General features: G+C 52.4%; 3 protein-coding genes across 6 annotated transcripts in view; 2 read left to right on the top strand and 1 right to left on the bottom strand.

The window, feature by feature from the left end:
* METAP1D (methionyl aminopeptidase type 1D, mitochondrial) overlaps positions 1–8,637 on the top strand; it is a 51,163-nt gene extending 42,526 nt beyond the window's left edge. Inside the window, exons 5-8 of one of the 3 annotated variants that reach the window (XM_054174539.1) lie at positions 5,220–5,317; positions 5,886–5,933; positions 6,804–6,882; positions 7,029–8,637. In XM_054174539.1, coding sequence (XP_054030514.1) covers positions 5,220–5,317; positions 5,886–5,933; positions 6,804–6,882; positions 7,029–7,107 — 304 coding nt within the window. In that variant the 3' untranslated portion in view covers positions 7,108–8,637. The remainder of the gene's footprint in view (positions 1–5,219; positions 5,318–5,885; positions 5,934–6,803; positions 6,883–7,028) is intronic. The other 2 variants (XM_009905505.2, XM_054174532.1) reach the window with 2 other exon arrangements.
* A 2,282-nt stretch (positions 8,638–10,919) lies between these two features.
* Positions 10,920–14,389, top strand: DLX1 (distal-less homeobox 1). The gene is made up of 3 exons (XM_009905506.2): positions 10,920–11,562; positions 12,069–12,268; positions 12,658–14,389. The coding sequence occupies exons 1-3, from the start codon at positions 11,250–11,252 to the stop codon at positions 12,910–12,912; spliced, it is 768 nt and encodes a 255-aa protein (XP_009903808.1). The 5' UTR covers positions 10,920–11,249; the 3' UTR covers positions 12,913–14,389.
* Positions 14,390–20,880: 6,491 nt separating this feature from the next.
* DLX2 (distal-less homeobox 2) lies at positions 20,881–22,807 on the bottom strand. 2 transcript variants are annotated; one of them, XM_054168510.1, is made up of 3 exons: positions 22,394–22,807; positions 21,990–22,177; positions 20,881–21,723 (listed from the first exon to the last, which is right to left on the bottom strand). In XM_054168510.1, the coding sequence occupies exons 1-3, from the start codon at positions 22,716–22,718 to the stop codon at positions 21,439–21,441; spliced, it is 798 nt and encodes a 265-aa protein (XP_054024485.1). In that variant the 5' UTR covers positions 22,719–22,807; the 3' UTR covers positions 20,881–21,438. The 2 variants fall into 2 exon arrangements, with proteins under 2 accessions (XP_054024485.1, XP_054024489.1); XM_054168514.1 differs by having other exon boundaries at positions 21,990–22,174.
* Between the last annotated feature and the right edge of the window lie 1,056 nt (positions 22,808–23,863).

Here is a 23,863-nt window from a genome sequence, read left to right as displayed (position 1 = left end):
TCAGTCAGCTCCAGTGGAAACAGAATTGGGCCCTATGTTTCATATTCCACTGTTTCTGACATTTGTCTTTCAGACAGAAACAAATCTAGTTTGAAATCTACTTTTTAGACAGTGGGTTAAAGAACTTGAAAGTTGTGAGTGTAGTAAGCCAAAAAAACATAAATGTGATATTGTTAAATAAACCAGTTTCCAAATCCTAGGAAAAAATGGTAGTGATGAAAATATTAATAAATGGTTTTAAATGTTTAACTCATAAGTATATGTTTTGATATTAATTTAGAACAATATAAAGGCAGTTTTTAGAAAAAAAATCTGTTTCTATCAGATTATGCACATTTAAACAATAAGTGGCTCAGGCAAAATAAGTCATTTTAACGTCATCTGTGATGGATTTTCCTTGACAGCTACTGTAAATTACAATTACACTGCTTCTCTCTTCACTTGAAAGTAAGCATTGCAATAAATTATCTTTTATTTCAATCCATCATGTCTGCTTTCAGAAAAAGAAAACCTCAAATAAAAGTTCAGTACTATTGTAAGAAAAATACAGTAATTTATGTTACAGTTTGAAACTAAAATGTACCTTTCTTTTACAAAAAAAAACCCGTTGGTTTTCAAAAATATTACTAATTATACCTCAGCACTTATTGTCATTATAGGGAATCCCTGAAGTTATGCATTCCCTCAGTCTAGGATTACTATTTAAGAGAAAAATACTTCAATATTTTCCCAGTATGATTTTGTAATTTCTCAAATAGGTATTTTTATCATGAACAAGTCTAGGTTAGGGTGATGCTGTTTATAAGAATAAATAAAAAGCAAACAATAAATTAAAACAACAACAAAAGGCAAGATATGCCATTCAGTGGTCTGTTTGCTAACTACATCTAAGAAAAAGATGAATGCTTCTAATTAAAAAAAAAAAAATCCCCAGGAAAGAAAAGTTATCATAGGTTTGTTATCTATTTCATTGTTTGCCAAATGTGTTCAGTGCCCAGAAGTGTCAGACAGGTTCATTTAGCAACTTCAGCCATTCATACTGTACTGCTCTGCAAGACAGTTGTTGACAAAGTTTCGTCCCAGGGGAAAGAAGCTGGAGAAGCATCCCTAGGATCAGTTCACCAGGATGTTTAGCCTGGGTAGTGAAGCAGTCTGTGCTATCTTGTCTGATCAGCCAAATTCTTCCTTGTGCCACCAGAGAGCCCAGAGAAGCAGTTACTGTCCATGCTGAAAATGGGATTTGTTTCACTTTATTTCTCTAATGAGAGCTTAGAATACTGGACCAGACCTGCCTTGAGGAAGAATAGACAAAATTGATACTGGAAAAAACCCCCAAGGTGTTCATGTCCTAAGACAGAGTGGTTTTTCCTTCCTATTGAGCTGGGTGGGATACCTGTTATCCCACAGATGCTCCCTGGAACCTATCTGCACAGGATAAGGAAATTCTAAGAAAATTCTTAGCCACCTAAGGAAATTATTTCAACCTGCTTTTCAGCTTCCTAGCAGGAGGGATTTATCACCCAAGAGCTTCTTTCAGGGGAGGCTTCTGAGTATCAGGGAGAGCTTTGTAAAAAGTCTGCCTGTTGCTACTTTGTGGCAGTTCCCGTTGGGCTTCTTGAAGGACAGCAGTGCACGTCTCTACATTCATCCCTTCTTTTGAGAATTAGCTGTTGTCTGGCAACATGAGGAGAGGATGCTCAGGAGGGAACTGATACCAAACTCTCCTGTCTCTGTCCACTCTCAGAAACATGATACCACCATATAAGAGGCTCTGCCTATCAGTTTAGGCACACACCCTGGCCCTCAGTGATGTTCTTTTCTCAGCTTGGCCACTGCCAGTCCATCCCAGCATGACACTTTACCTGGCTTTGCCATCAGCAAAAGAGAAGCAGCACTGCAGGTACTCTTGACTCCACAGCCACTGGGCTGGAACACATGGCCATAAAACCTAAGTACTGGGATCATTAAATGATTGTGTTTTTAATCCTGCCTAATTCACCTCTGCCAAACATGCAACATGGATCAAAGAACACAATGTGTGATGACAAATGTTGTCAATGGGTATTTTTAACAACAATCATTGTGAAGAAACTCTTTTTTTCTCCATTGATGCTATTGGTGTGGTGTGGCTCTGCTGCCCCAGCCTTTGCTCTTCAAGTGATTTAACTGGAGTATGCCCTATGGCCAAAGGGAACTGACAGACTAGCACATCCACCCAGCAGTGCAGCTCTCCTTTCCCATGGCAGCTGCCAGACAGCCTAGCTCAGCCATGCCAGCTCCTGCATCCTACCGTCACTGCTTTCCCACTTGCAATCAGGACTCCTCCAACTGCCTGATTTTATACTGCCTGTTTGCAAGAAGCAGCGCACATAACTGGAGCTCCAGTCTTGTAAGGGTGCCTTCCAGGGAAAGCTGGAAAGAAAGGCCCATCACTGACAGATCCTGAACTGGAAAGTGAGACAGCAAGACCATAGTGTTGAGCTGCTGTCAGCAGCAAAAGGCAAACTTGTGCAAAAATGCTCCACTCCATGGCGTCCCTATTTTGTAATTGGATTCCACAGCCTGGGAATACTCAGGGCTGGAGAAGATGAGCAAGATCAACAGTTCAATTCACTCTTCTCAGAGCTGCTTCAAAATTCTCCCTGACACCATTTGCAGCCAACGTGCACATTCTCAGGACTACTTTGCAAGTTGTAGCTGGGGTTAGCTTTGGGTTTTTATGAGAGCTGAGTGTTTTATTGAATTCCACAAGGCTCTAAGAGCTCACAAGGGTTTTTTAAATATTCCAGAGTAAAGCTGGTAGTTGTGAAGTTACTCATAAAGTGCTTCCGAGGCATGTGTGATACTAAAACCCAATTGAACATGGCTGAGTTTCATATCTGCAGCATATTTTCACTACAGTTTTCCTCTGTATTGCTTCAGGTTCATTGACCGTGTAAGATTTTATGTAAAGAATACCCAAGCTGTGTAAGTAGACATCACTAAGTGGGAAGGAGGAGGGGCATGGGCATCTGTCAGTGCAGATGTCAAAGCCCTGTGAGTTCTAAGATCACTTGTTTTGAAGCTGTTTGGCAAAAAAAGTGGGAGAATTCACCATTGAAATGCACAAGAACCACTTCTTTCACAATGTAAGGACAGGATACTGTCTTAATGCTGCCTTCTGTGTGCACTGGTACTCATGCTCCCAGTGCCCAGTATGCAGCTGCTGCTACTGCTGCCCTCCTCAGTAGCAGCTGAGTGCTGGGGCAAGAGCTTCCTCTGACACAGGAAAGTATGTAGCTGTGATGCTCAGAAGAAAGCTGCACAGAAAAGAAGCTTTTGTGTATGTTTCTAAGTAATTTGGCTTCCTAACTCCTTTCTATTCCCTGGGCTTCTTCCTTACCTTTCAGCACTTTCATAGCCAGTGGGCCAAGTCCCTGACCCAGGCATGGGTGACATGATAGAAAGGCAGGGAAGAAAGTCTTTTCCATCTCTAGTAGGACTTTTCAATGCGTAAACTTTCATAATTTTTTTTTCACATAAATGATGTGTAAGGTGAAAGCCTGGGATTTGAATGCAGCTAAGTGAAGCCCAACTGCTAGCCTTATTGTGTAGCACTCTTTGATAGTACTTGCGAGTTTGAGGGCACCTAAACTTAAAATTGCCATTCTTCTCCAGAGTTAATGAAATAAATATTGCAAGTCTTTGTATCAAGGTAAAAGCTAATATGCAAGTCCTGTTAAAAAGTGCTCTTAAGGTCTGAACACTGCAGCATTATTAACCATTCACTCTCCTCCCTCATTGCCTTTTCACTGTAGTGGAGCACTATGTCCCTCAATTGTGGTGACATTAAATTCTGGGGCGGTGACATTAAATTCTGGGACAGTGACCCACAGGCACTGGAGTCGTCACTGCAGGGTCTGTGAAGCCTGGTGTGCAAAGGGATTACTTCATACAGCAAGCTGAGGCCACATTGTACTGAGTAAGATCCTCCCTGTGGTTTAACATTTTAATTGCTATGAGACCATACACTTCTGAGTTCCTTAACTTTTCTTAATGTTCTTTTTTTTTTTTAACATTTTTAAGTGCCTACCCTGTTCTATAACAAACAGATGAAGCTTTTTATGTTGTAGGTGAAGTCTTTTCAGGCTAAGTGTCTTCCTGTCTTGCTCCTCTTTGATTTTTAGAAGCAGCGTGAGGATGATATGCAGGGACAACTGTAGCTTCCTTGTCACTTCTAATCCACCTCCAGGTCAAATCTTCATATATTTCTGTTTTGGATGTGGGCAGCCCTCCTGACTGAGCTGTCTCAAGTCACCCCCTCTACCACTGCATCCACCTTGAGTAAGGGTAGAGCCCTGAAGAGTGAAGCCTGCAGACATGGGTTGACCCAGCAGCTAGAGGACACCCCACATATCTCCAGGTCCTCTATTTATTTAGGGATCAAGATAGGAATTTGCTTTCTTGACATGGGTAAGGATCAGTGGTTGGTTGTGTACCTGCAGGCACCTCTTAAAGATGGTCCTCCTTGAGGCAGGACATGAGGGACAGGGCAGATGTCCCAGGAAGAACCGAAACAACATAGTTATGATTTGGGTTTGCTGCTGTGGTGATGGATTAGTTAGAAATATGTTGTTAATTAATGTAAACAGATTTGCTGAAGTTTCAATGTGTTTTGGTACTGAATGTTTGCAGTATTCTTCAAGGGAGGTGGTAGGGTTCGTAGACTCACCCTGCTAGCATCAGGACTCTCATCTCCTGCAGAAAAAGAAACAGTGCTGGCAATGTGTACATGGCCCAGCATGGGCTCTGTACCTAGGGTGGACTCTGCAGAGGTTGCAGTTTGGTGGTGTGCTGGGTCTTGTCTGTGGACTTGGCTGCCATTATCTGTCCCATGTTAAAATGAGTTCCCAGTGCTCTCATGACAAAGGTTACCCTCAACCAGACAAGCAGACAACACACTGCCATCTTGCTTAGACAGCAAGGCTGGCACAGAAGCTACCAGCCTCCACTGGCAGGTAGGCATGTTAACTCTGAAACTTAACAACAGTTCACCAGTGCTAGTTCCCATGACTGCTGTCTTTCAGCATGGGCACAAAGTGGTGATGCAACACTGGGGCAGGAGTGAAAGCATGCATGAGCCAAGGCATGCCACTAATGTGGTGGCAGGGGCCAAAAGTCAGTTTGCAGGTGTGGTGCCCAGGGCATGATGCCTCACCTTGTCCCCTTTGCCCCTTCAGCTCCGTGGCACAACGTGGTGGCTTCCAGGTTTGCCCGTCCTTCATTGGCCATGGCATCGGGTCGTACTTCCATGGGCACCCCGAGGTGTGGCACCATGGTAAGTCTGTCAGACCCGCCTGCCCCCGTGCTCACACGGACACCGCAGGAGCGGGGGAGGGCGGTAAAACGCGTGGACCGCCCCCATACACACATCCGCGCACGCTGCCGGTCCCAGCAGGGTAGCTTTCCACGCTGGGAAGCTGGCGGGCAGCCTCGGCCTCCTTTGCGGAGAGCTGCGTGGGTATTTTTGAAGACAAATCAGTCGCTTAATGTAGTCATCTGGGCAGCCGGGCCCCGCGAATTGCTGCCCCTGGCTCGCTGTGTCCCGCGCACTCCTGCACCCCTCATCCCGCCCGCGCCCCAACCACGCCGGCAAAGTTTGTCACGGAGCAAAGAAAAATCCCCGCTGAAATGTTAAAACTTCGGGCCCGGCGTGGAAGGAGCCGCCGTAGGGGCGGTCCCGCAGGGCCGGGGTGGGAGCGCTTTCGGCGGGTGCTGCGGTTCGTGGCGGGGACAGGCGTGTGCGGCGCCTGCGAGCCAAAAAGGGGTCGTTTCAGCCAAGTGCTGGTTGCGTTTACTCAAAACAAACAAAAAAGCCACAGCTGCGTTTTTATTTTGTTTTGCAGCCAATGACAGCGATTTGATAATGGAAGAAGGAATGGCGTTCACAGTAGGTTCGTAACGCTCTGCTCTGGTTTCCGTTTAAACGTTACACACAGAGCAGCCCAGGTTTGCCTCACCTCTTTATTCAGGCACAGAGACCCCCATGCAGACAGAGGGGTGTTTGCAACACTGACCCCTTAGGAACAAGATTAGAGCATCATTTTTTTTAAAGGCATTAAGGAACCAATTGTGTAAAATAACTTCCAAATGACAAGATTTAGAAAATTAAATGTTTATTATAAATCTTATTAAATTGCATATTTGACATCTATGTTTGGCAAAAGGAAGACTCTGCAGGCAGACTTGCGCTGTGGAGGATGAAAAGGATGCAGTGTCTCCCAAGCCATGGTTTGCCAGCAAGCAGCCTGGTGACTCTTCTGTCATTTGCTGCTGTTTGGGTTTGGGGACTGCAACACTGGTAACCAGTCAGAGCCTCGCCCCACAGACAGAGCTTGCTAAATACCAGTCCTGGAGAGCTGACAGGAAAAGCCCTTTTTCTCACTGTGTGGCTAAATGGTGCAGCAATTAGAGGGAAATAAGAAAATTGTTGTTTTGCTGGTTTAATGAACATTTTAAGCCTGTTTAAAAAAATCAAATATTTAAAACTATCTGCTGCTTATAAGTGTGGTTAGTGCTTTGGTTATTATCCACAGGATCTTAATTAAAGCTTGATTAAAATTTCCCGCTTTTGCAACTTCCTGCCTTGATATTTCATCATCTTTGGTTCACATTTTAGTGCTGCAAGAGAATACTGGCCCAGGAAGGACATGTCCTATTCAGAAAGGGAGCTACCTCCTGGGACACCTGCACCTTGCTTTCTTGCTTCACAGTCCACATGGGAGTGCAACTAACTTTAGCATATTTTGTTTTTCTTACTGCAGAACCAATAATAATGGAAGGATCCCCCGAATTTAAGATTCTAAAGGATAAATGGACTGCAATTTCTGTAGACAATAAAAGGTGCCTAATTTCATTTTTCGGTCTTTCTTAAACCATGGAGCTGATCACTGACAGACAGAACAAAATAAAAAACAACCAACCAAAACCAGGTGAGTTTAAGAGCATGGAGAATGTATTGACCCCTAATTGCTAAATGTGCATTTCAGATCAGCGCAGTTTGAACATACCATTGTGATTACCTCAGAGGGAGCAGAAATCCTCTCTAAGCTGGTAGAAGAATCCTGAAGATGGAATAAGAATCAGAGGAACCTGCTGTACTTGTGGGATTTCAAGTTTCACTCAGGACAGAGAAGAGGTTTCTATAATGCCTGTGGGCAATGGGTGCTGCATAATTTGCTGCAGGGGAGAGAACAAGCAGCTTGAGGAGTCAGTTCTGGACATAGTCCTTTCTGTGTTTTACCTGTTGAGTGTTTAATAAAAGACTTGTGGCTTTTTGTGACCCCGGAAGCAGCCATGCGCAGCCTGCAAGCGCAAAGGGTTTGGGTTATTTGGGGTGAGGAGCAAAGAGCCTGCCCTCTCTCTTCCAAATCCTATGTGGGACAAACATATATCAGATGACACAGCCTCTGTGCAGCTGAGAGAACACAGGAACATAGCATTTTCCCTTTATAGCTGAGCTATTGAGTCAATTTGTCTTCACTGCGATTAGCACAGTGCCGTTTCTCAGGCTGTAGCTTCTACTAGGATGGAAAAAGTTTCCCAAGGGTGGCAGGCAGAGGCAGCAGGCTTTTCCCCCTCAATCTTCCTAGCAGCAGTACTCTTGTGTCCTGCCCTGGATAATTCTCTTTACACAACACACACACACACAAAAAGTAATTAAAAATTAGATGCAAAGTGTGCTTCTCTTGAGATCAATATTTGCAACAGTTAAAGAATTAGCCAGTTTGGGGTAATTGCTGCTCTGTGGTGCCCAAGTTAGTTAAGAGAAAGGCACTCCACAGTTTAGGCATTTATGAGTCCTGGGTCCTGCTCAAAGTTTGGAACTCATGGTCCCTGTGAGCTGTTGGGTCCTGCTCTTCCCTGTGGTCACCATGCTTGTGTCCTGGGCTTGCCGGGGATGGAGGGTTTCCTTTGCAATTCTCCAGTTGCTGATGCCCTGTTGGGACAGATGGGTCCAGCCTTGGTACTTAGAGGCAACTGGAGTAGGACCCAGTCCTGTGAAATGCAGGGTAACCTTGGAGGAAAACAAATACCTCTAGAATTGCCCCATACCTGCAGCGATGCCAGTTTGTAGACAGGTGAAATGCAGTGCTGAGGAGGGGCCAGTTGCAGGTGACCAGGGCCACTTGGCACTGGCATCCTCCAGTGGTACAGGACAGGAATAAGCCACCTTCTGGCTCTGATGTTTGTTTTCACTCGAGTACAACGAGCTGCCAGCTCTAATAGTATCTAACAACATCTTTTCAAAAAGCAGGACACACACACCCCAGCAACCCCGAACACAGTGAAAACGGTGGGGCATCCGTCTTTCCTGAGAGGAGCTCAGAAGGCCTGAAACCTGGAAAACAACCCATGCAGCCAAGTTCATCAGTGCGGCAGGGTTAAAGAGTGGGGCACACCATCCCTGTTCGGGGTGGGGGGAAGGAGACGATGTATTTTCTTCCCCAAGACCCTGCTGCCGAGCCTCCTTCAAGTGGGGCTGGGAGTGATTTGGGGTTCTGTGTGTCTCGGGGCACACCAGGGCCGCATCCTGGATTTTTTGGCAGTGCCAGGAACCCCTGGATTGCACTGCAGATGCTAAGCTATTCCGTGTGCCCTACCCCTCCATCGGCCACCGCCACCTCCCATTCAGTCAGGAGGGGTGAGGAGATACAAGGGAGTGTGGAGCAAGGAATCACCCCCCTCCGCACCCCAGCGTAAGGCGATTGCTGGCAGTTTCTGGTAGATCTCTGAGGTCCTCTTGGTGACTAGTATGGCACTGTGGGTTTTACCCACCGCTGCGGAGCGCTGTCAGTGATGGCACACATTTGTAATCCTAATTATGAACGGGACTTAAAAAGATACCTACTCGGCTGCGCGGGAAGAGCCAGCAAGCGCCTTGCACAAGCCCTTCACGCAGGAGGTCTTGAAGGGAAAGCACGATGAGACCCCCGACGGGCCGATCGCCTTCGCGGAGCCGGGTCCTGCCGCGGCCCCTCTGTGCCGGCCGAAGCCGCGTTGGGGCAGGGATGGAGGGGAGGGGCAGCGGCGGCCCTGCGGCAGAAGGACGAGTATGAGCATAGTCGTAGCGTCCGGCCTACGGGGATTTGGCAAGGCCGGCGGTATTGTGATTCGCCCCGGGGCCGCCTGCACCCAGTAGACCGACAGACCCGATGAGCAGCGAGCAGACTCCCCTTCCCGCAGCCTCCGAGCTCGGGCCCGGCAAAGTTGCCGGAGCTGCCGGGAAGCCCGTTCCTGCCTCAGATAAGCGCGCATACCCACCTCGGGTGGTCACTTACATGGCCCGGGGGGCAGAGCTGGAGCTGAAGGAGTCCGTGCGGGGACACACCACCTCTGCCCGCGCCTGGCCGCCGCCGTTTGGGGAAAATCAGCGCTTGGAGAACAAAACAACAAAAACAAGGCGGGGGCGGGGGGGGGGGGGGGGGGGGGGGGAAGAAGTAAAAGAGGCGTTAGGAAATGGGCAATTAAACCCGACAGAGACACTAATGAAAGTTGGGGGGGGCGGCGGCGGCGGCGCCGTGAAGGGAGTGGGTAAAGACCAGGAACAGACAGGCTCGGTCTTGTCAGCTTCACACGAGTCGGTTGCTTCCAGGACTGTCGCGGACGAAGGAGCCCGAGCACCGTACGGGCACGGCTGCGGATACCTCAGCCCCGCTGCCGGGAGAGCCTGCCGCCGCCGGCGGGGGGACGGCAGACGGCAGGTCGGAACTGACACCTCGAGCGACATCAGCGCCGCGATTTGTTTTGAATGTTCACTTTTATTGGTGGTCTCCCTTTGCCAAAATGTGCTTGATTACAGAGATGCGGTGCCGTGATAACTGTACCCTAGACAGCCTAGGTGTAACCGGGAAAGTTCAGACCAGACCAGATCAAATCCCAGGCTGCTTAATGCTGGAAGGCTGCATGTTGCTATTAGTGTTAAATATATGGCTAATTATGCGTATGAAAATTAAACATCAGTGTTATGCTAATGGGGCCGCCTTCAGCTGTGGATCAGAGCACTTGAGACTAGCATTTAATCAAATGAATCAGTAACTAATACATCTGCACGTGTGAACTTTCACAAGATCATTTTCCTGTTACAGTCACACCGCTGAATTATGAAAGAAATAATTATCAACACTTTCTAATTATCTAACAAAGTAATTTGGGATTCATCGTGGGCTTTCTGGGGAGGATCTCCCAAGTCCCACCTCATTTACCGCTCACGGGCACGGAAGTTTTCTTTAATTTTAAGATCAAATTCGGCGTTTGGCTCTTTCAGGGCCATTTATGCTTCGTGGGGTGTAGTTTTGGGGTTTTTTTGGGGTGTTTTTGTTTGTTTGTTTTGGGAGAGGGGGTGGTTGGTTGGGTTTTGATGTGGGTTTTTTGGTTGGGGCTATGCGTGTTTATTTTGTTGCTGTTGGGGTTTATTTCCCTCTTCAATAGCAATAGCGGCATTAACCGGGCGGCGCTGGGACCGCGGGCCAGAGCGATAAGCCCCCGCGCGCCCGCGGAGTGTGCGAGGCCGGGTAGGCGGGGGCGGCCCGCATTGCCTGCCGGAATGGGGAGGGAAGCAGGATCCGCACCGTGGGCCAGCACCCCCGGGAGCCCGCTGGGGCCAACGGCGGGTGCCTGCCAGCCCCACCGCGCCGCTTGCGCGGCAAGGGGCGGAGGGAAAGGGCGGAGAGAGGTGCGCTACCTCCTGCCAAGCTTCATCTCGCTGCCTTCCCTGGCCGGCGGCAGGAGCGGGAGGCCCGCGATGGGAACTGGGAGCCCAGGCGGCCTCCCCGGCCGGAGAGCGGGACCGGGGAGCCGGCAGAGCGGGTCAGAGGCCGCGGAGCGATGCCGGCGATGCCGTCGGGGCGTGCGGCCGGCGCTCGAGGACGCGCGGCGCTGCCAGTCCGGCTCTCCGCGCTCACCGGGGTCCGGGCGAGCCCTGAGCGCCTTGGACCAATCCAAAGCGATTATGCAAGACGGCGGACCAATCAGCTCCGCCAGCTCATGAATATTCATAGACTTGGCTGAGTCAAAGCTTTTAGGCGAGTTTGTGTAGATCTACAGCATCATGCTTAGACTTTTCAAAGAGACAAACTCCATTTTCTTATGAATGGAAAGTGAAAAACCCTGTTCCGCTTAAATTGGGTTCTTTCCTGTCCTGAGAAACACAACAGACCCCAAAAAGGCAAGCTGAAGAGAGAACACACACACAGACCAAGCGACAAGAAATGACCATGACTACCATGCCAGAGAGTCTAAATAGCCCCGTCTCAGGGAAGGCTGTTTTTATGGAGTTTGGGCCGCCCAGCCAGCAAATGTCTCCTTCTCCCATGTCCCACGGACACTATTCCATGCACTGTTTACACTCCGCGGGCCACTCTCAGCCTGACAGCTCGTACAGCACAGCTTCGTCCTTCTCCCGACCGCTGGGCTACCCCTATGTGAACTCGGTCAGCAGCCACTCGACCAACCCCTACATCAGTTCAGTGCAGTCCTACCCCAACAGCTCCAGCCTGACTCAGACCCGGTTAGAGGAGACAGGTAGGTGCACTCGGCTTTGGGAAGTTGGGGGAGTGGGGGGAGGGAAGGAAAGAAGGGAAGGAGGGGGCTTGTGTAAGAAAAAAAAAAAAAAAGGGGGGGGGTGGAAATTAAATTAAATTACAAAATATTAGTCAGGAGAGGCTGAGGATCACAGGGGAGCAGTACACAGAGCACACAATGCCAGGCTGAAAAATAAATCAACCCAGATGTGCACGTATTAGTCTTCGTAATTATTTATTGCGTAGCACTATAAACAATGTATGCAATTAAGGGTAATTAAACCTCAACTGCAGCTTGTAAAAATAGCAAACTTTCTCTGGGAAGAAGCCTGGGCTGCCATAATCGCCCGCAGCCTTTGTTAGCTTTACTCGAGCTTCACTTTTCTTCCTTCTCATTATTGTTATTGTTGATGTTGCTGCTGTTATTGTTGCTCTTGCTGCTGCTATTGCTGTTACTGCTATTGCTGCTGTTATTATTATTTATTCTGCATCGTTTGTTGTTTGTAGGGGCCGAATCGGAGAAAAGCACTGTGGTAGAAGGAGGGGAAGTTCGCTTTAATGGGAAAGGGAAAAAAATCCGCAAACCCAGAACTATTTATTCCAGTTTGCAGCTGCAGGCTTTGAATAGGAGGTTCCAGCAAACTCAGTACCTGGCTCTCCCAGAAAGAGCTGAGCTCGCAGCATCTCTGGGACTCACTCAGACCCAGGTATAGCTCCCACTAAGCCGACCCTTCTCCCATGTCCTTTCTCTATCCCCGGTACCGGCGTGAAAGACCCCACGCATGCTGCAGACGGGTCACAGCCTCAGGCAACGGCACATGGCGCGACGCCCACCCCACCGCGGTGTTGCCGCCTGTGCCGGGGGAACCGTGGGGCCTCCGCGGCACCGGCAGCGCCTCCGCGGCGGGGTGGGTGTGTGTAGGGACTGTTACCGGATATTTTGCCGTGACAAAATGGCAATGGACCCAGCAGTCGCGGGGAGGATAGTGGGAAGAAGCTGGGAAGCCGCTGGGTGCAGGGGTCCATCGGACCCCGAGGGAGGGAAAATTCTGGACCGTACTGAGGGATGCTGAGCCCTGCCCTGTTTCCATTGCAGGTGAAGATTTGGTTTCAGAACAAGCGCTCCAAATTCAAGAAGCTGATGAAGCAAGGAGGGGCCGCCCTGGAGAGCAGCGCCTTGAGCAACGGCAGGGCTCTTTCAGGAAGCTCGCCGCCGGTGCCCCCGGTGTGGAATACCACCTCCGCATCCGGTAAGGCCTCGTCGGGGACCCCGGGCACCTACATCCCCAGCTACACGTCGTGGTATCCTTCAGCCCATCAAGAAGCAATGCAGCAGCCGCAGCTTATGTGATTATAAACCCTTTTACCCTACCGCAAGCACTACCGGTCATGAAAATAATTTAAATTATTACGGAAACAAAAACAATCAAACAAACAAAAATAAAATTAAGGAAAATAAAAGGAAATGGGGGGGAAGGAAAAAGAAAAAAAAAAAAGAAAAAAAAAAAGAGAGAGAGAGAGAAGAGAGAGGGAAAGAGAGAGGAGAGAGAAAAACCCACAAAGAAACCCAAGCGTGCAAACAAACAGGAGGTCTCTTGCCCATCCAGCCATTAGGACGCTGCACTGTAGCTCGGTGCAGGAGAGCACAGATGTGATGCGGGCCGGTTCCCACCGCTGACAGCTGACGGAGCGGCCCCGAGCACCGCACAACAGCCCGGGAGCAGAGCGAGCGGCGGCCGCGGCTTTGTGGGACAATCAGAGAAAGATGTTTGTGGGGGGGAAGTCCTCTCCTCTGTCCTGTCTGTCTGTGTCTGTTGAAATGTAGGTCATTTATTTACCACCCGGACCTGACGGTCTCTTCAATTGCAAAGAGAAAGGAAGCTGTACAATTTCCAGAGCTTCTTTCCCTCGGCGTTTTCTGTATCTTTCACTCTTCATCTATATATTTTTTGTTGTTGTTAAAAGGGGAACACAGGGTTTTTATTTATTGATTTAAATTACCACTACGAGAATGCTAGAGACAAATGGACAATCCGGCTTGAATCCACTGTTCGGACACACAGATTACCTTAAACAAAATCACACAAAATCACTCCCCTGGCCGCGGTCCCCTCTCCCCCAATAAATTACCGCAAGAGAAGAATGCGATTTTTAACTTTTACAATAACTTTTATACTTCGCTGGTGTGGAGAGGTTTGTTCCGAATGATTTGCATTTCTTGCGTATTAAACAAAATGAAATAAATAAATACACATTGTATGGTAGTCTGAAGTGGAACTGCAGCAGCTGCCGAGCGCTTTGCTGAGGTGAAGCAAGGCATGGAGTACGGAAAGACACGAGGGCGGCAGCGGGGGAGCACCCGCCGGGCGGGCGCAGCCGCGCAGCCTCGGCGAAGCTTCCCGCGGAAAGCCGGTCCGAAGTCGAAATGCACAAACCGACGTGCAGGAGCTACTCTCTGTACATATTTTATTCTTTATTATTATTATGATTATTATTATTATTGTTCTGTAAACATGTTGCACAAATTTAGCCTTTTTCTATTATTATTATTTTTTCTGTTCTGTTTCGTGTGGCTGTAAAACATGATGCTTTGTGTACTGAGATCCTGACATTTTACTTGTGAAACTCGGAAGATGTGATAAGCTGAGTTCGTCTGTGTTTAGTGTTCTATATGTCAAAGTTTAGTTTTATATTGAGAATGTTAACTTATTACTTTGTATCTGGGGAAGGAAAAAAAAACCCACACAAGCAAACAAAACCCCACAAATCTTTGTATATAAGTTATAAAGTTTCTTTGAGACAGTAAAATTATGGTTTGGAAAAAGAGACACGTGTGCTTCCTGTCTGGTAGCGCGGCCAGGAGTGGGGCCCGGGCCCCGTTCCATGCTCCTCGGCGAAACGGCGATGGCTGTAACCAGGAGGCAAGGCAAGGAAAGACGACGGCGCGGTTAGGGCCAGTCCGCTTTCCCCCAGTGCGCCCAGCCGAACCTAGCCATGCAGCTGGGACACCGCGCTAGGCTGCGGAACCCCCCGCGGAGGGGCGGCTAGAGGCCGGGGAGGACGCGGGAACATTTCGGAGGCAGGAACAGCGGGATGCGGGTGTGCCGGCACAGCCTCGGCCCCGACTGCCGGGCCGGTGGCCTGGACCGCGCATCACCTCAGCGGTGGAGCCGTTCTGGTGCCGTCGTCGCTACCCTAACGCCGGGCCCAGACGTGCCTTCTCTCTGGGCAGCGTAGCGCCGGGCACGGCCCGCGGCTACTCTTTGGAGGCAAAGTACTGCAGAACGGAAGGCTCGGCCCACTGGCCGTGCGCGGCTCAGCAGGCAGGTTCGCGGTGAAGCGGGTGCACAGCCCTTCTGGGGCAATGCTTGCCCGCCACGAGGTACGCACCCGCTCCACGATGCGCGACGTGGACGCACAGCCTATGAGCCGCAGCACAGCATCCCCCTGGGCGCACAGAAGCGGCGCGGCGGCCTGCAGGGGTACCGGACACGGCCCGGAAAACACTTCCCAGCTCTGTCATTTCCCCAGCGCCACGGTCCAAGGCCGATCCCGGGCCGCTTCGAAGCCCCGAGAGGGAGCGGTGAGGCCCCGCAGCACCCCAGGACCCTAGCAGCTCTTGCGACAACTGAGCCAGAGACCAGACGCCTTTGGCTGGACAGGAATGAGGTGGTCAAGTAGTTCGGAGAGCTTTAAAGATATATTAGCTCCACCTAATTCAATAACGTCTTACTAACAGTTCAAATAGAGAAATTATTAGTTTTCTCACAGCGAGGCAGTTTGCGTTAGAGTCTACTATAATTGTATATTTGAAAATGTTAATCTCAATACTGGCCTAATTAATTCTGCCTTGTTGCTGACAAGTAGTTCATCAAATATCTGATTCGAAGATTTTCATAATGAGGATATTAATTAAACTATGAATAATCCAAAGGTGCTTATATTGAAACAATACCTCATTACAATGATTAAGTCCTGATTTCGAATATTATACCTTTAACAATTGTCACCCTGCAAACACAACCTTATGGATGAGCCTGTAAATGGCAAAATGTAATTTTGGGATATATTTTTTCCTTGTTGGGGGGAAAAAAAAAAGTGCCCCTCATTTTCAAACACTTCTGAAATAGGTTACACACAGCTTAATGATGATCAAAATGACTCTTTTCTGCAAAAAAAGACCCCAAAGTGCGCGTACAGCTGCAAACCCAAGAGGGTCAGCATCATTTCACTGTATTCTCTTCTTGATTACAAGCCGAGCCCATCAAACACAACATAATTACAGTAATTTCAGGTTTATTTATTCTAATGCAGTTTCCCCATCTCTCTGGTAATTATGAGCAATTTTTTCGCCCAGGGAATCTTTTTGCATTAACAAAAGAGATAACGCACTGAAAGCCAAATTTGCTGTGCATTGAGAAAAGCGAAGAAAAAAAAAATAAAATAGGTGCGAGCTGCCATCTCTGCAATTCTCCTATATTGGAGCTCTGCAAATTGCTTGCAGGTGTATGGAGCAGAGCTGTCAATAGGAAGGGGCTTCCAAATTAGCAAATGCACAATGTTGAAGTAATGAAGACAGACTTAGCAAAATCGCCAAACAACAGATACCTCTTTAATATCTTCTACCCAAAAAGAAAAAGGAGGGAAAAAAATCCTTTGGAGTATCCCTGCGAACCCCCTTGAATGGCTGGGGATGTTGTACATGTGTCAATCTAATTACAGAGCGGCCCCTGAAACTAGGAGGGGGGAAAAAAATCAAATATCAGAGCCCAAGACCGTTTGCATTCTGTGTTTGCTCCCTTCGTGTGACAGAGGGGAGCAAGCAGTCCCCGCCGCCGCCCTCTCCCCGCCGCCGGCCGCCTGCCCCGCTCCCGATACCTCCGACGCTCTCACGCTGGTCAAAAAGTACCATGTCCCCCCCGCGCCGGTGCCCTCTTCTCCCGCCTCCAGGCTGGGAACAGGGCAGTAACTCTCCCCTTTCCAAGGAACCAACCAACAAGCGCGAACAACCGTCGAAATCGAGCGCGCCTCGTCCTCAGCAGCCCCCGGCCCCCGCGGAAGCCCGGGGCGGCCAGTGTCCCCTCTCCGGCTCGGCGCTGCTTTACCCGCGCAGCGCTCCGTGGCTCGGGCCGAGGGACGCCCCGAAGCGGCGATGTGCGGCGCCCCCGACGCCCCGCTCACTTCCCTCGCCCTGGCGCCGCGGCGGGAAGTTTTGCGGGTAGACTGGGCCGGCGGAGCCGCCGCCGGTTATTTCCCACCACCACCCCTTCCGCGGCCCACGCGGGGCATCCGTCCACGTCGCGCCCCGTGCACTCACCTACCCCCGCGGGAAAGGAGCCTGTGCCGCAGCCCTCACCTTCCGCCTCAGTCCCCGAGGGTGTGAACACAAGTCTTTGCTTTACAACAAACCAAAGGACAGAAGCGGCTTTTTGCTACGAAAGTTACAGGAGCAAGAGAGTGTGAGAAAGACGGGGAGAGGTTTGGGAAGGGAGAAAGAAAGAAAAAGGGAGGAAGAAGGGGAAAAAAAAAAAAAAAAAGAAGAAGAACAACAAAAAAGAACAAAAAGATTTAAAAAAAAAAAAAAAAAAAGAACCCGAGCACAATAATAATATCCTTAGAGTGTAAATGTGGATGGAGATCCCCCAGAGATGCACATGCCTCTGAGCGCAGCAGCCTTTTTGCAGCTCTGCTCTTGCAGAATATGACTGAAATTTTCTGCTATATAGCCTCTGTCTTTATAGCTGATGAAAAAAATTGCAGATTATTAGCATAAATGTTTACTCTTCATTACGCTGATGACATTGTGCACTCGAGATCTTGGTAATCTTTGGGAAAATTATGAGTAATTTTTAAAAATTTTAAAGCAGCAGCAGTTACCATGCAATTCAGGCTAATTCTGCGTAGGCTCCGAACGGATATAATTATCGAGGAGTCAAGATGTTATGCTAAAAACTATGCATTGATATTCCCATTTATTATGTACATACAACTTTGACAATGTTGATGCTTGAAATAGCAGGAAATTGTCTTGCGCAAAAATTACAGTCCATATTAGGACATGTGAAATTGCGAAGAATTATATAGTAATTGCAGGCTTTCAGATGGGAGAGCCAGAATGCTCAAACTAGTGCAAATGTGGATAAAATTACAGATCAGAGCAAAAATTAGGGAAAAAAGGGGTCTGGGATTTTTCAAGTTGGCTATAGGATTCCGGAAGTGTCTAATGCCACATGATTGCTGCAGCTTTAGGGGAGACATTCATGCCTCAAATAACTCCTTTTGCCAGAGCCGCTTTAATTGAATTTCTCGTGCTTTTTCTTTTCACCAGGGTAAATGAGTAAATTGCCTGCCCACGGCACAAGCCCGGCCAGCCCCGCCCGTGCGCCGGGGAGGCAGAGGGTGCCTGCCCCTAGCTCGGGCGGCTGACGGGCCGGCTAGCCTGGACCGGGCTGGCCACGGATCAGTCACTTACCCCTGCCGGCCCCTCCGGGGACACCCTGCTCAGCCGCCTCCGGCCGAGGCCGGGACCGCCCTGGGGCCATCGTCGCTGGGACGTGGGGCGGAATTCGCCCAGCCTCCATCCCCCCACCTCCCCGAGACCCCCAGCCTTCCCCCTCCCGTCTTTCCAGAGTGCTGGCGGGGCAGAGGTAGCCCTCGTCCCCCGGCTGCCTTGCTCACCGCGGCTCTTCTCTGCCACGGGCGGTGGAGCCCCGAGTATCTACCGCTGTGTGGGGGACACATTGGTTCACCGCGGTGCCTGCCCCATCTTTTCGGACAGGAAAAGAGAGTGATAAAAGCGATTGCAAACCCTATACATATCTATACGTATGCATCTGCTGTACGTGCGGAGGTGTAGCGTTCCTGTGCACCCTCTTTACTTTCGCCGTCCCCAAGTACGGTGTGAGCCGCAATCCCTAGCCCGCTCCAGCAGTGGGCAAAATGTGGAACCTTGGAGGGCTCAGGGAGCTGAGGAGATGCTGTAGGGTGAAGCACGAACATCACCACGCACACGAATGCTGCAGGCAGCCCAGGGAGAACTGCAGCTATCAAGCAGTAAATAAATGCTAATGAATATGTAATAAAATAATAACTAAATAGGAGAAAGAAAGCGCGGAGGTCAGCTGGGGTGTCCCGCGGAGCAGACCGTTCCGAAGAGGGGTGTTCTGCTCCCGGACCACTAACAAGTGTCCCTCGCCTTGGCAGGGCCCCGCCCCGGGAACCCCACACCGCTGTCCGCATTCTCCTGCCCGGCCCCGGGGGGCTGACCCATGCCTCACAACACACCGCTGCACCGGGAGGAAGTCGGTAGACTAGGACGGACGGCGGGGAGGAGACGGAAGAGGTGTTTGGGGGACGCTTAATTTAAACAGCGAGAAACGCTTGTGAAAGCGAAGGGGCGGGTGGGGGCTTATCCACATCTCGGCTACGTCCCACGCGTGCGGTATAACTCATGCATTCCGGACGAGCAGTTTAGCAAAACTGGTCACCTGGCAGAGGGGTGTCCCAGACACTCCACCCTCTCCCCCGTCGATGCCCGCGGGAGGCACTACGCGCTGCCGGGAGCACAGCCCCTTCCAGCCCACGGGGGCGGAAGGCTCCGTGGGGGCCCAGCCACGAGTGACCTTGTCTCTGTAGGCGGCCCCACTGCTTCCCATCGTGCACTCTGCCGGCCGCCCCAGCGCTTCGACGCCCGCCAGCGGAGAAATTATTTCCCCTCTGCCCGAGCGGGCGGTCGACGCCGCTGCCGCCGCGTCTCCCCCGGGGGATGACATGGGGCAGAGGTGCGGGACAGTTCGGTCCAACTGTTTCTCGAGCGGCTCTGGGTTGTCCTCCCCTCCCGCGACACTAGGGAAGTGCCGGTGGGCAGCGGCCACTTCCCCCTTTGTCTCTCCATGTTCCTCCTCTTGCCTCCTCAGCCGCCTCTCTCGCCCTCCAACCCCCCCCCCACACCTTGTCCCTCCCCCGCCTTTTTATATTTTCTTCACTCCTCCTTCGCCCCTCTGCTCTCCCTAGGTTTTCCCCAAGCTCTCAGGGCAATCCGTCCTCTCGGCTTCCCCCAACCCCTTTCCTCCGGTGTGTCCCTTTTGGGGCCTCCCCCCTCGCCTGCGCCCTCCCCGGCTCCGCCTGGGGTCCTCATGCCATGCTAAGGTCGTAAGAGTCCGATCCGGGCTGCACGTTCCCTGCCCCGGGAGAGATGGCCAAGCCTCTTCATCATCGTGCCTGCAGTGGGATCCTCTGCATGGGATTCTTCCTCTTCGCACCCCATACCATCAGGCTGGCAGGACCCTCGGGGCGACAAGGGGCATAAACCACTCTCTCACCTCCCTTTTACTTCTTTCATCGGCCAGAACCTCCGGGACTGCAGTCTGGAGGAGTACACTCGTCATGGACACAGTTTGGAGGGGTACAGCCCGTGAGGGGTATACATGTCGAGGAGGGTAGCCTATAAGTGTGAACCCTAGGAAGACGGTCCATCTCAGAGGGGTGCAGGGAGGGGTACGAAGCCTGCCAGAGGACTACATTCTGGTGTGGTCCCCCCCTCAGAGGGGTGCAACTTGGAGAGGATGCAGCCTGGGAGGGAATTCAGCCTTGGAGGGTTACACCCCAGGAGGGGTACATTCTGAGGTGTCCAGCCCGCCAGGAGCACATCCCGAAAAGGTCCAGCCAGCGTCTCCAGTCCTCGAAGGACTGCCCCTGGTAATGGTTCAGGCAAAGCTCTCACACATGCTACCGGCCTGGGTGTCACATTCTCGGGCAGTGGGAATCGGTCGCAGGAGTACTTCTGTCCATGGACACAGCCCTGACTCAAACCCCTCCCGCCCGTCTGGGAGACTGACGGTAAGAGCTAGACCCGGGCGAAATGTCGCTGGCGCCAGTAGGCGCGGAAGGGGGCGGGGGGTCGACTCTGGCGTTCGGCAAGCAGCGGTGAGTGATTCATACGCTCGTCGAGATGGCTGGCAGGACCGAGACGGGGAAGGAGATGGGGGGTAGAAGGGGAAAGTTACCAGACTGACACAACAGTTTCAATAGGGACGGAGCAGCAATCCCTCCTAACGAGCCACCGGGGTCCGGGATCGACACCCACACCTTCCCCCATGCAAAGAAACTCATCGCGGGCACCGTGGAAACAATAATTTATTTAAATAATCTCTGCTTATTGTAAAAGAAACATTAAAGAGTGTTTATTTTTTCCATAATAAATAACCAAAACCATCCTGTTTGTTTGTCCCCCCCACCGTCTCAAAACATCAAACGACGCAGGGGCAGGTTGCTGGCGGAGGGGGCAGAGGGGATGGCTCGCCGCGGCTCGATGCCCAGTCTGAAAGGCGCCTGGGGGCACCGCGCGAGCGGGAGCCCCCGGACCAGGGCAGACAGTCGCGCCCTCACTGCCGCTTGTGACCATCGCTGTACAGTTTCGTTCACCATGAAAAAGGGTAACTTAAACACGAGAGGCTCTTGTTTTAAATCTACATATAAAAATTATGTATCTTGGGTTTGGTGGGGTTTATTTTTTTTTTTTAATTATTTTGTTTTAATCCCCAGCATCAAAGTGAGGTTATCTGCAAAGGCACCTAGCAACTTTAAAAAAATAAAAAATAAAGTTAACCAAAGTTCTGCACCGGTGGTTTGATGCAAAAGCCGGGGAGAAGGAAGAGGGACGGAGGGAGAGGAAGGTGGGCGCTTGCTCCGCAGAGTGGGTATTTTGGCGGCAGCAGGGCAGACCCCGCGGATCCGCCGCTGATGGCGCGATAGGATGGGGTGCGGAGCTGTTCTCGTCCGGGACGGCCGGAGACAGGCTTCACCAAAACAACAGTGCTGCACCTCGATGCTCCGCGGCTGCCGGGCTCGGCACCGCGGGCTTAAGTCTCTGCGGCGTCTAGAAGATGCTGCTGCCGTGGTGATGCGCTGGCTGCGCTGGCTGAGGGAGCGACGCGGCTGCCGGCGGGTACCACGAGTAGCTACCGAGGAAGGCGGCGGCGGGGCTGGGGCTGGCGGTGCCGGCGCCGCCCGCTGTGCGCGGGTGCGGGGTGAAGTCCCAGGCGGGGGGCGAGGCAGGAGGCGGCGGCGAGACGCTGCGGCGAGGGGGCGGTTCTGCCGGGATCTCGCCGCTTTTCCACATCTTTTTAAACTTGGAGCGGCGATTCTGAAACCAGATCTTCACCTGGGGTGAGACGGGTGTCAGGCGGCCGCAGCCTCCGCAGAGCTGCCCTGGCTCCCGTGCCGCCCGCAGCGGGGCGGGGACGAGCAGCTTTCTTAGCCCCGAGCGGTCCCGGAGCTGCTTTGGTGGCGTGGCCACTTCCCCAGCACTCCGGGGCCGTCGAAGAGCCGCGGGCCAGCTTCCCTCCCCTGCCCACACCCGACCCTGCCGAGGGCTAGTGGCCATGGCGGGGCGAGACGTATCTGGCGCCCGCGGTTGGAGAACCCTACCTGTGTTTGGGTGAGGCCGAGTGAGGCCGCCAGCTCCGCTCTCTCGGGCAGGGCGAGGTACTGGGTTTTCTGGAAGCGCCGCTGCAGAGCTGCTAGTTGGAAGCTGGAATAGATGGTCCGAGGCTTCCGCACTTTCTTCGGCTTTCCGTTCACGATCCTGATCTCCGGCTCGCAGTCTTCCTTCTCTGCTGCGGCAGAAACGGCGGCCCCGGTAAAGAGAAACGCCCCCTCCATCCCGGGCCCTGCCCGCCGCGCGGCTTCGCTGCCCGCCCCATCGGGGCAGCCCACCGGAGGCAAGCGTCCTCCCGGCCCACCCTGAGTCCCGTCTGCCTCCTCGATAGGCCTAGAGGGTCCGTCTGTCTCCCTCGAGCCGCCCTCTCCCACGCCCCGGGGCTCGGACGTACCGGAGTCGTTGTTGGCCGGAGAGGACCTGCTTCCGTATGGCCCGTAGGATCCGTAGGCGCCCACATAGCCCAGGTCGTAGGCAGCCTTGGTGGAGTACGGGGCGGTGCCGCCTCCTGTGTAGGGGTAGGAGCCCACTGGGCCGTAGGGAGGCCCGCCCGCCGACCCATGCTGCTGGTTGTTGTAATAGCTGCTGTCGGTGGCCGTGGAGACGGGCAGCGTGGGGGACTCCTGCGGCTTGTGCAGGCCGCCGTGCTGGTGGTAGCTGCTGGCGGAGATCTGGCTGGCGTGCATGTCCGGCACCAGGCTCTCCAACACTCCGGTCATCCCGCGCCCCTGCCCGCCGGGGCACGGGCCGCCGCCGACCCGCAGACGTCCCCACCGGGGAGAAGCGGTCAGTGTCGCGCCACCATGCTCACCGCACTGCGCCGTGCTCCGTGCCCGAGGGGTCGGGCCTGGGAGGGCAGCCGCGCTCCCGCCGCCGCCAGCGGGACGGGCTCTGCGGCGCCGCGCGCCGCCGGGACGGCATTTAACAGCGGTCACGTGGCGCGGCGCACGTCACCTAGCAACGGCCAATGGGACGCCCGGCTGCGCGGTATCCCCGCAGGTTCGCGGAGCGTAAGACAGGAACGGCGCCGGGCACAGGCACGAGTGGCCGTGGGGTCGCGCCCTGGGCGACACTCAGCAGCGCCACGGAGCGCCTGGGCTCCGGTGCCGGTATCGGTACAGTACCCGTGCCTTCTCCGGCCGCATTGTACGGTTCATGCCGCTGCCCGTCTTCACTGCCACCGGCGCGGTAGGACGGCACGGTCTCCCACTCCCGCCCATGAGCGTTTGACTGTGGCTCAACCCGGTCACTTCTGCTGCTTGATCCCGCTCGGCCAGCGACCCCAGGGGGTCATTCGCGGCCTTTCTCCCTTCTTGAGTGGCATTCAAGTGCGGCCGCGGCTGGCGCTGGTAGGACAGCAAACGGCAAGCAGAACTAGGTGGGCCGCGGTCGGTGGGCTAGGTGGTCCCTCCTAGGTGTCTCGGCTCGGAAGTATCGGCCACGTGGGGAGAGCACTGCCCACCTTCTACACACACACGCCTATACTCCCCAAATTGCCAAGGTGTTAGTCCTTTCTAGTGAAACGGCATCAACATTACACATTGAGAGCCGGCACTCCACCTGGTGCACATGTACATGTATGTTACACAGCAGCTGCTGACGGCACCCACGGGACGTCCCTCCATGCGGCAACCGAGAACGGCGCGTTTTTGCAGACCTAACACGGACATGAGAGCAGCGGTGCCGGGCACCCCCGAGCGGCTACCCGTGTCCCTGCCCCGTCCCTGCCCGCTTGCGGCTGCACCGAGGACTGCGCCGGCCGTCGGGGGCAGATGTCAGGTGGGCGCGGCAGCACTGCCCTCGGCCGCCCTTTGTGGTGGGGAATGCCACGAGACATCAGAAATCAGTGTGGTGACCGTGGGCA

The sequence above is a fragment of the Dryobates pubescens genome, chromosome 2 (genome assembly GCF_014839835.1).
Source record: "Dryobates pubescens isolate bDryPub1 chromosome 2, bDryPub1.pri, whole genome shotgun sequence".
NCBI lineage: Eukaryota > Metazoa > Chordata > Aves > Piciformes > Picidae > Dryobates > Dryobates pubescens.
This window is presented reverse-complemented; position numbering and strand designations above follow the sequence as displayed.

Coding starts and splice junctions, on each gene's coding strand:
- DLX1 (XM_009905506.2), top strand. CDS start 11,250: ATGACCATGACTACCATGCCAGAGAGTCTAAATAGCCCCGTCTCAGGG. Junction 11,563..12,068: donor GACCCGGTTAGAGGAGACAG/GTAGGTGCACTC, acceptor TGTTGTTTGTAG/GGGCCGAATCGGAGAAAAGC. Junction 12,269..12,657: donor TGGGACTCACTCAGACCCAG/GTATAGCTCCCA, acceptor TTTCCATTGCAG/GTGAAGATTTGGTTTCAGAA.
- DLX2 (XM_054168510.1), bottom strand. CDS start 22,718: ATGACCGGAGTGTTGGAGAGCCTGGTGCCGGACATGCACGCCAGCCAG. Junction 22,178..22,393: donor TCCGGCCAACAACGACTCCG/GTACGTCCGAGC, acceptor TTTCTGCCGCAG/CAGAGAAGGAAGACTGCGAG. Junction 21,724..21,989: donor TCGGCCTCACCCAAACACAG/GTAGGGTTCTCC, acceptor GTCTCACCCCAG/GTGAAGATCTGGTTTCAGAA.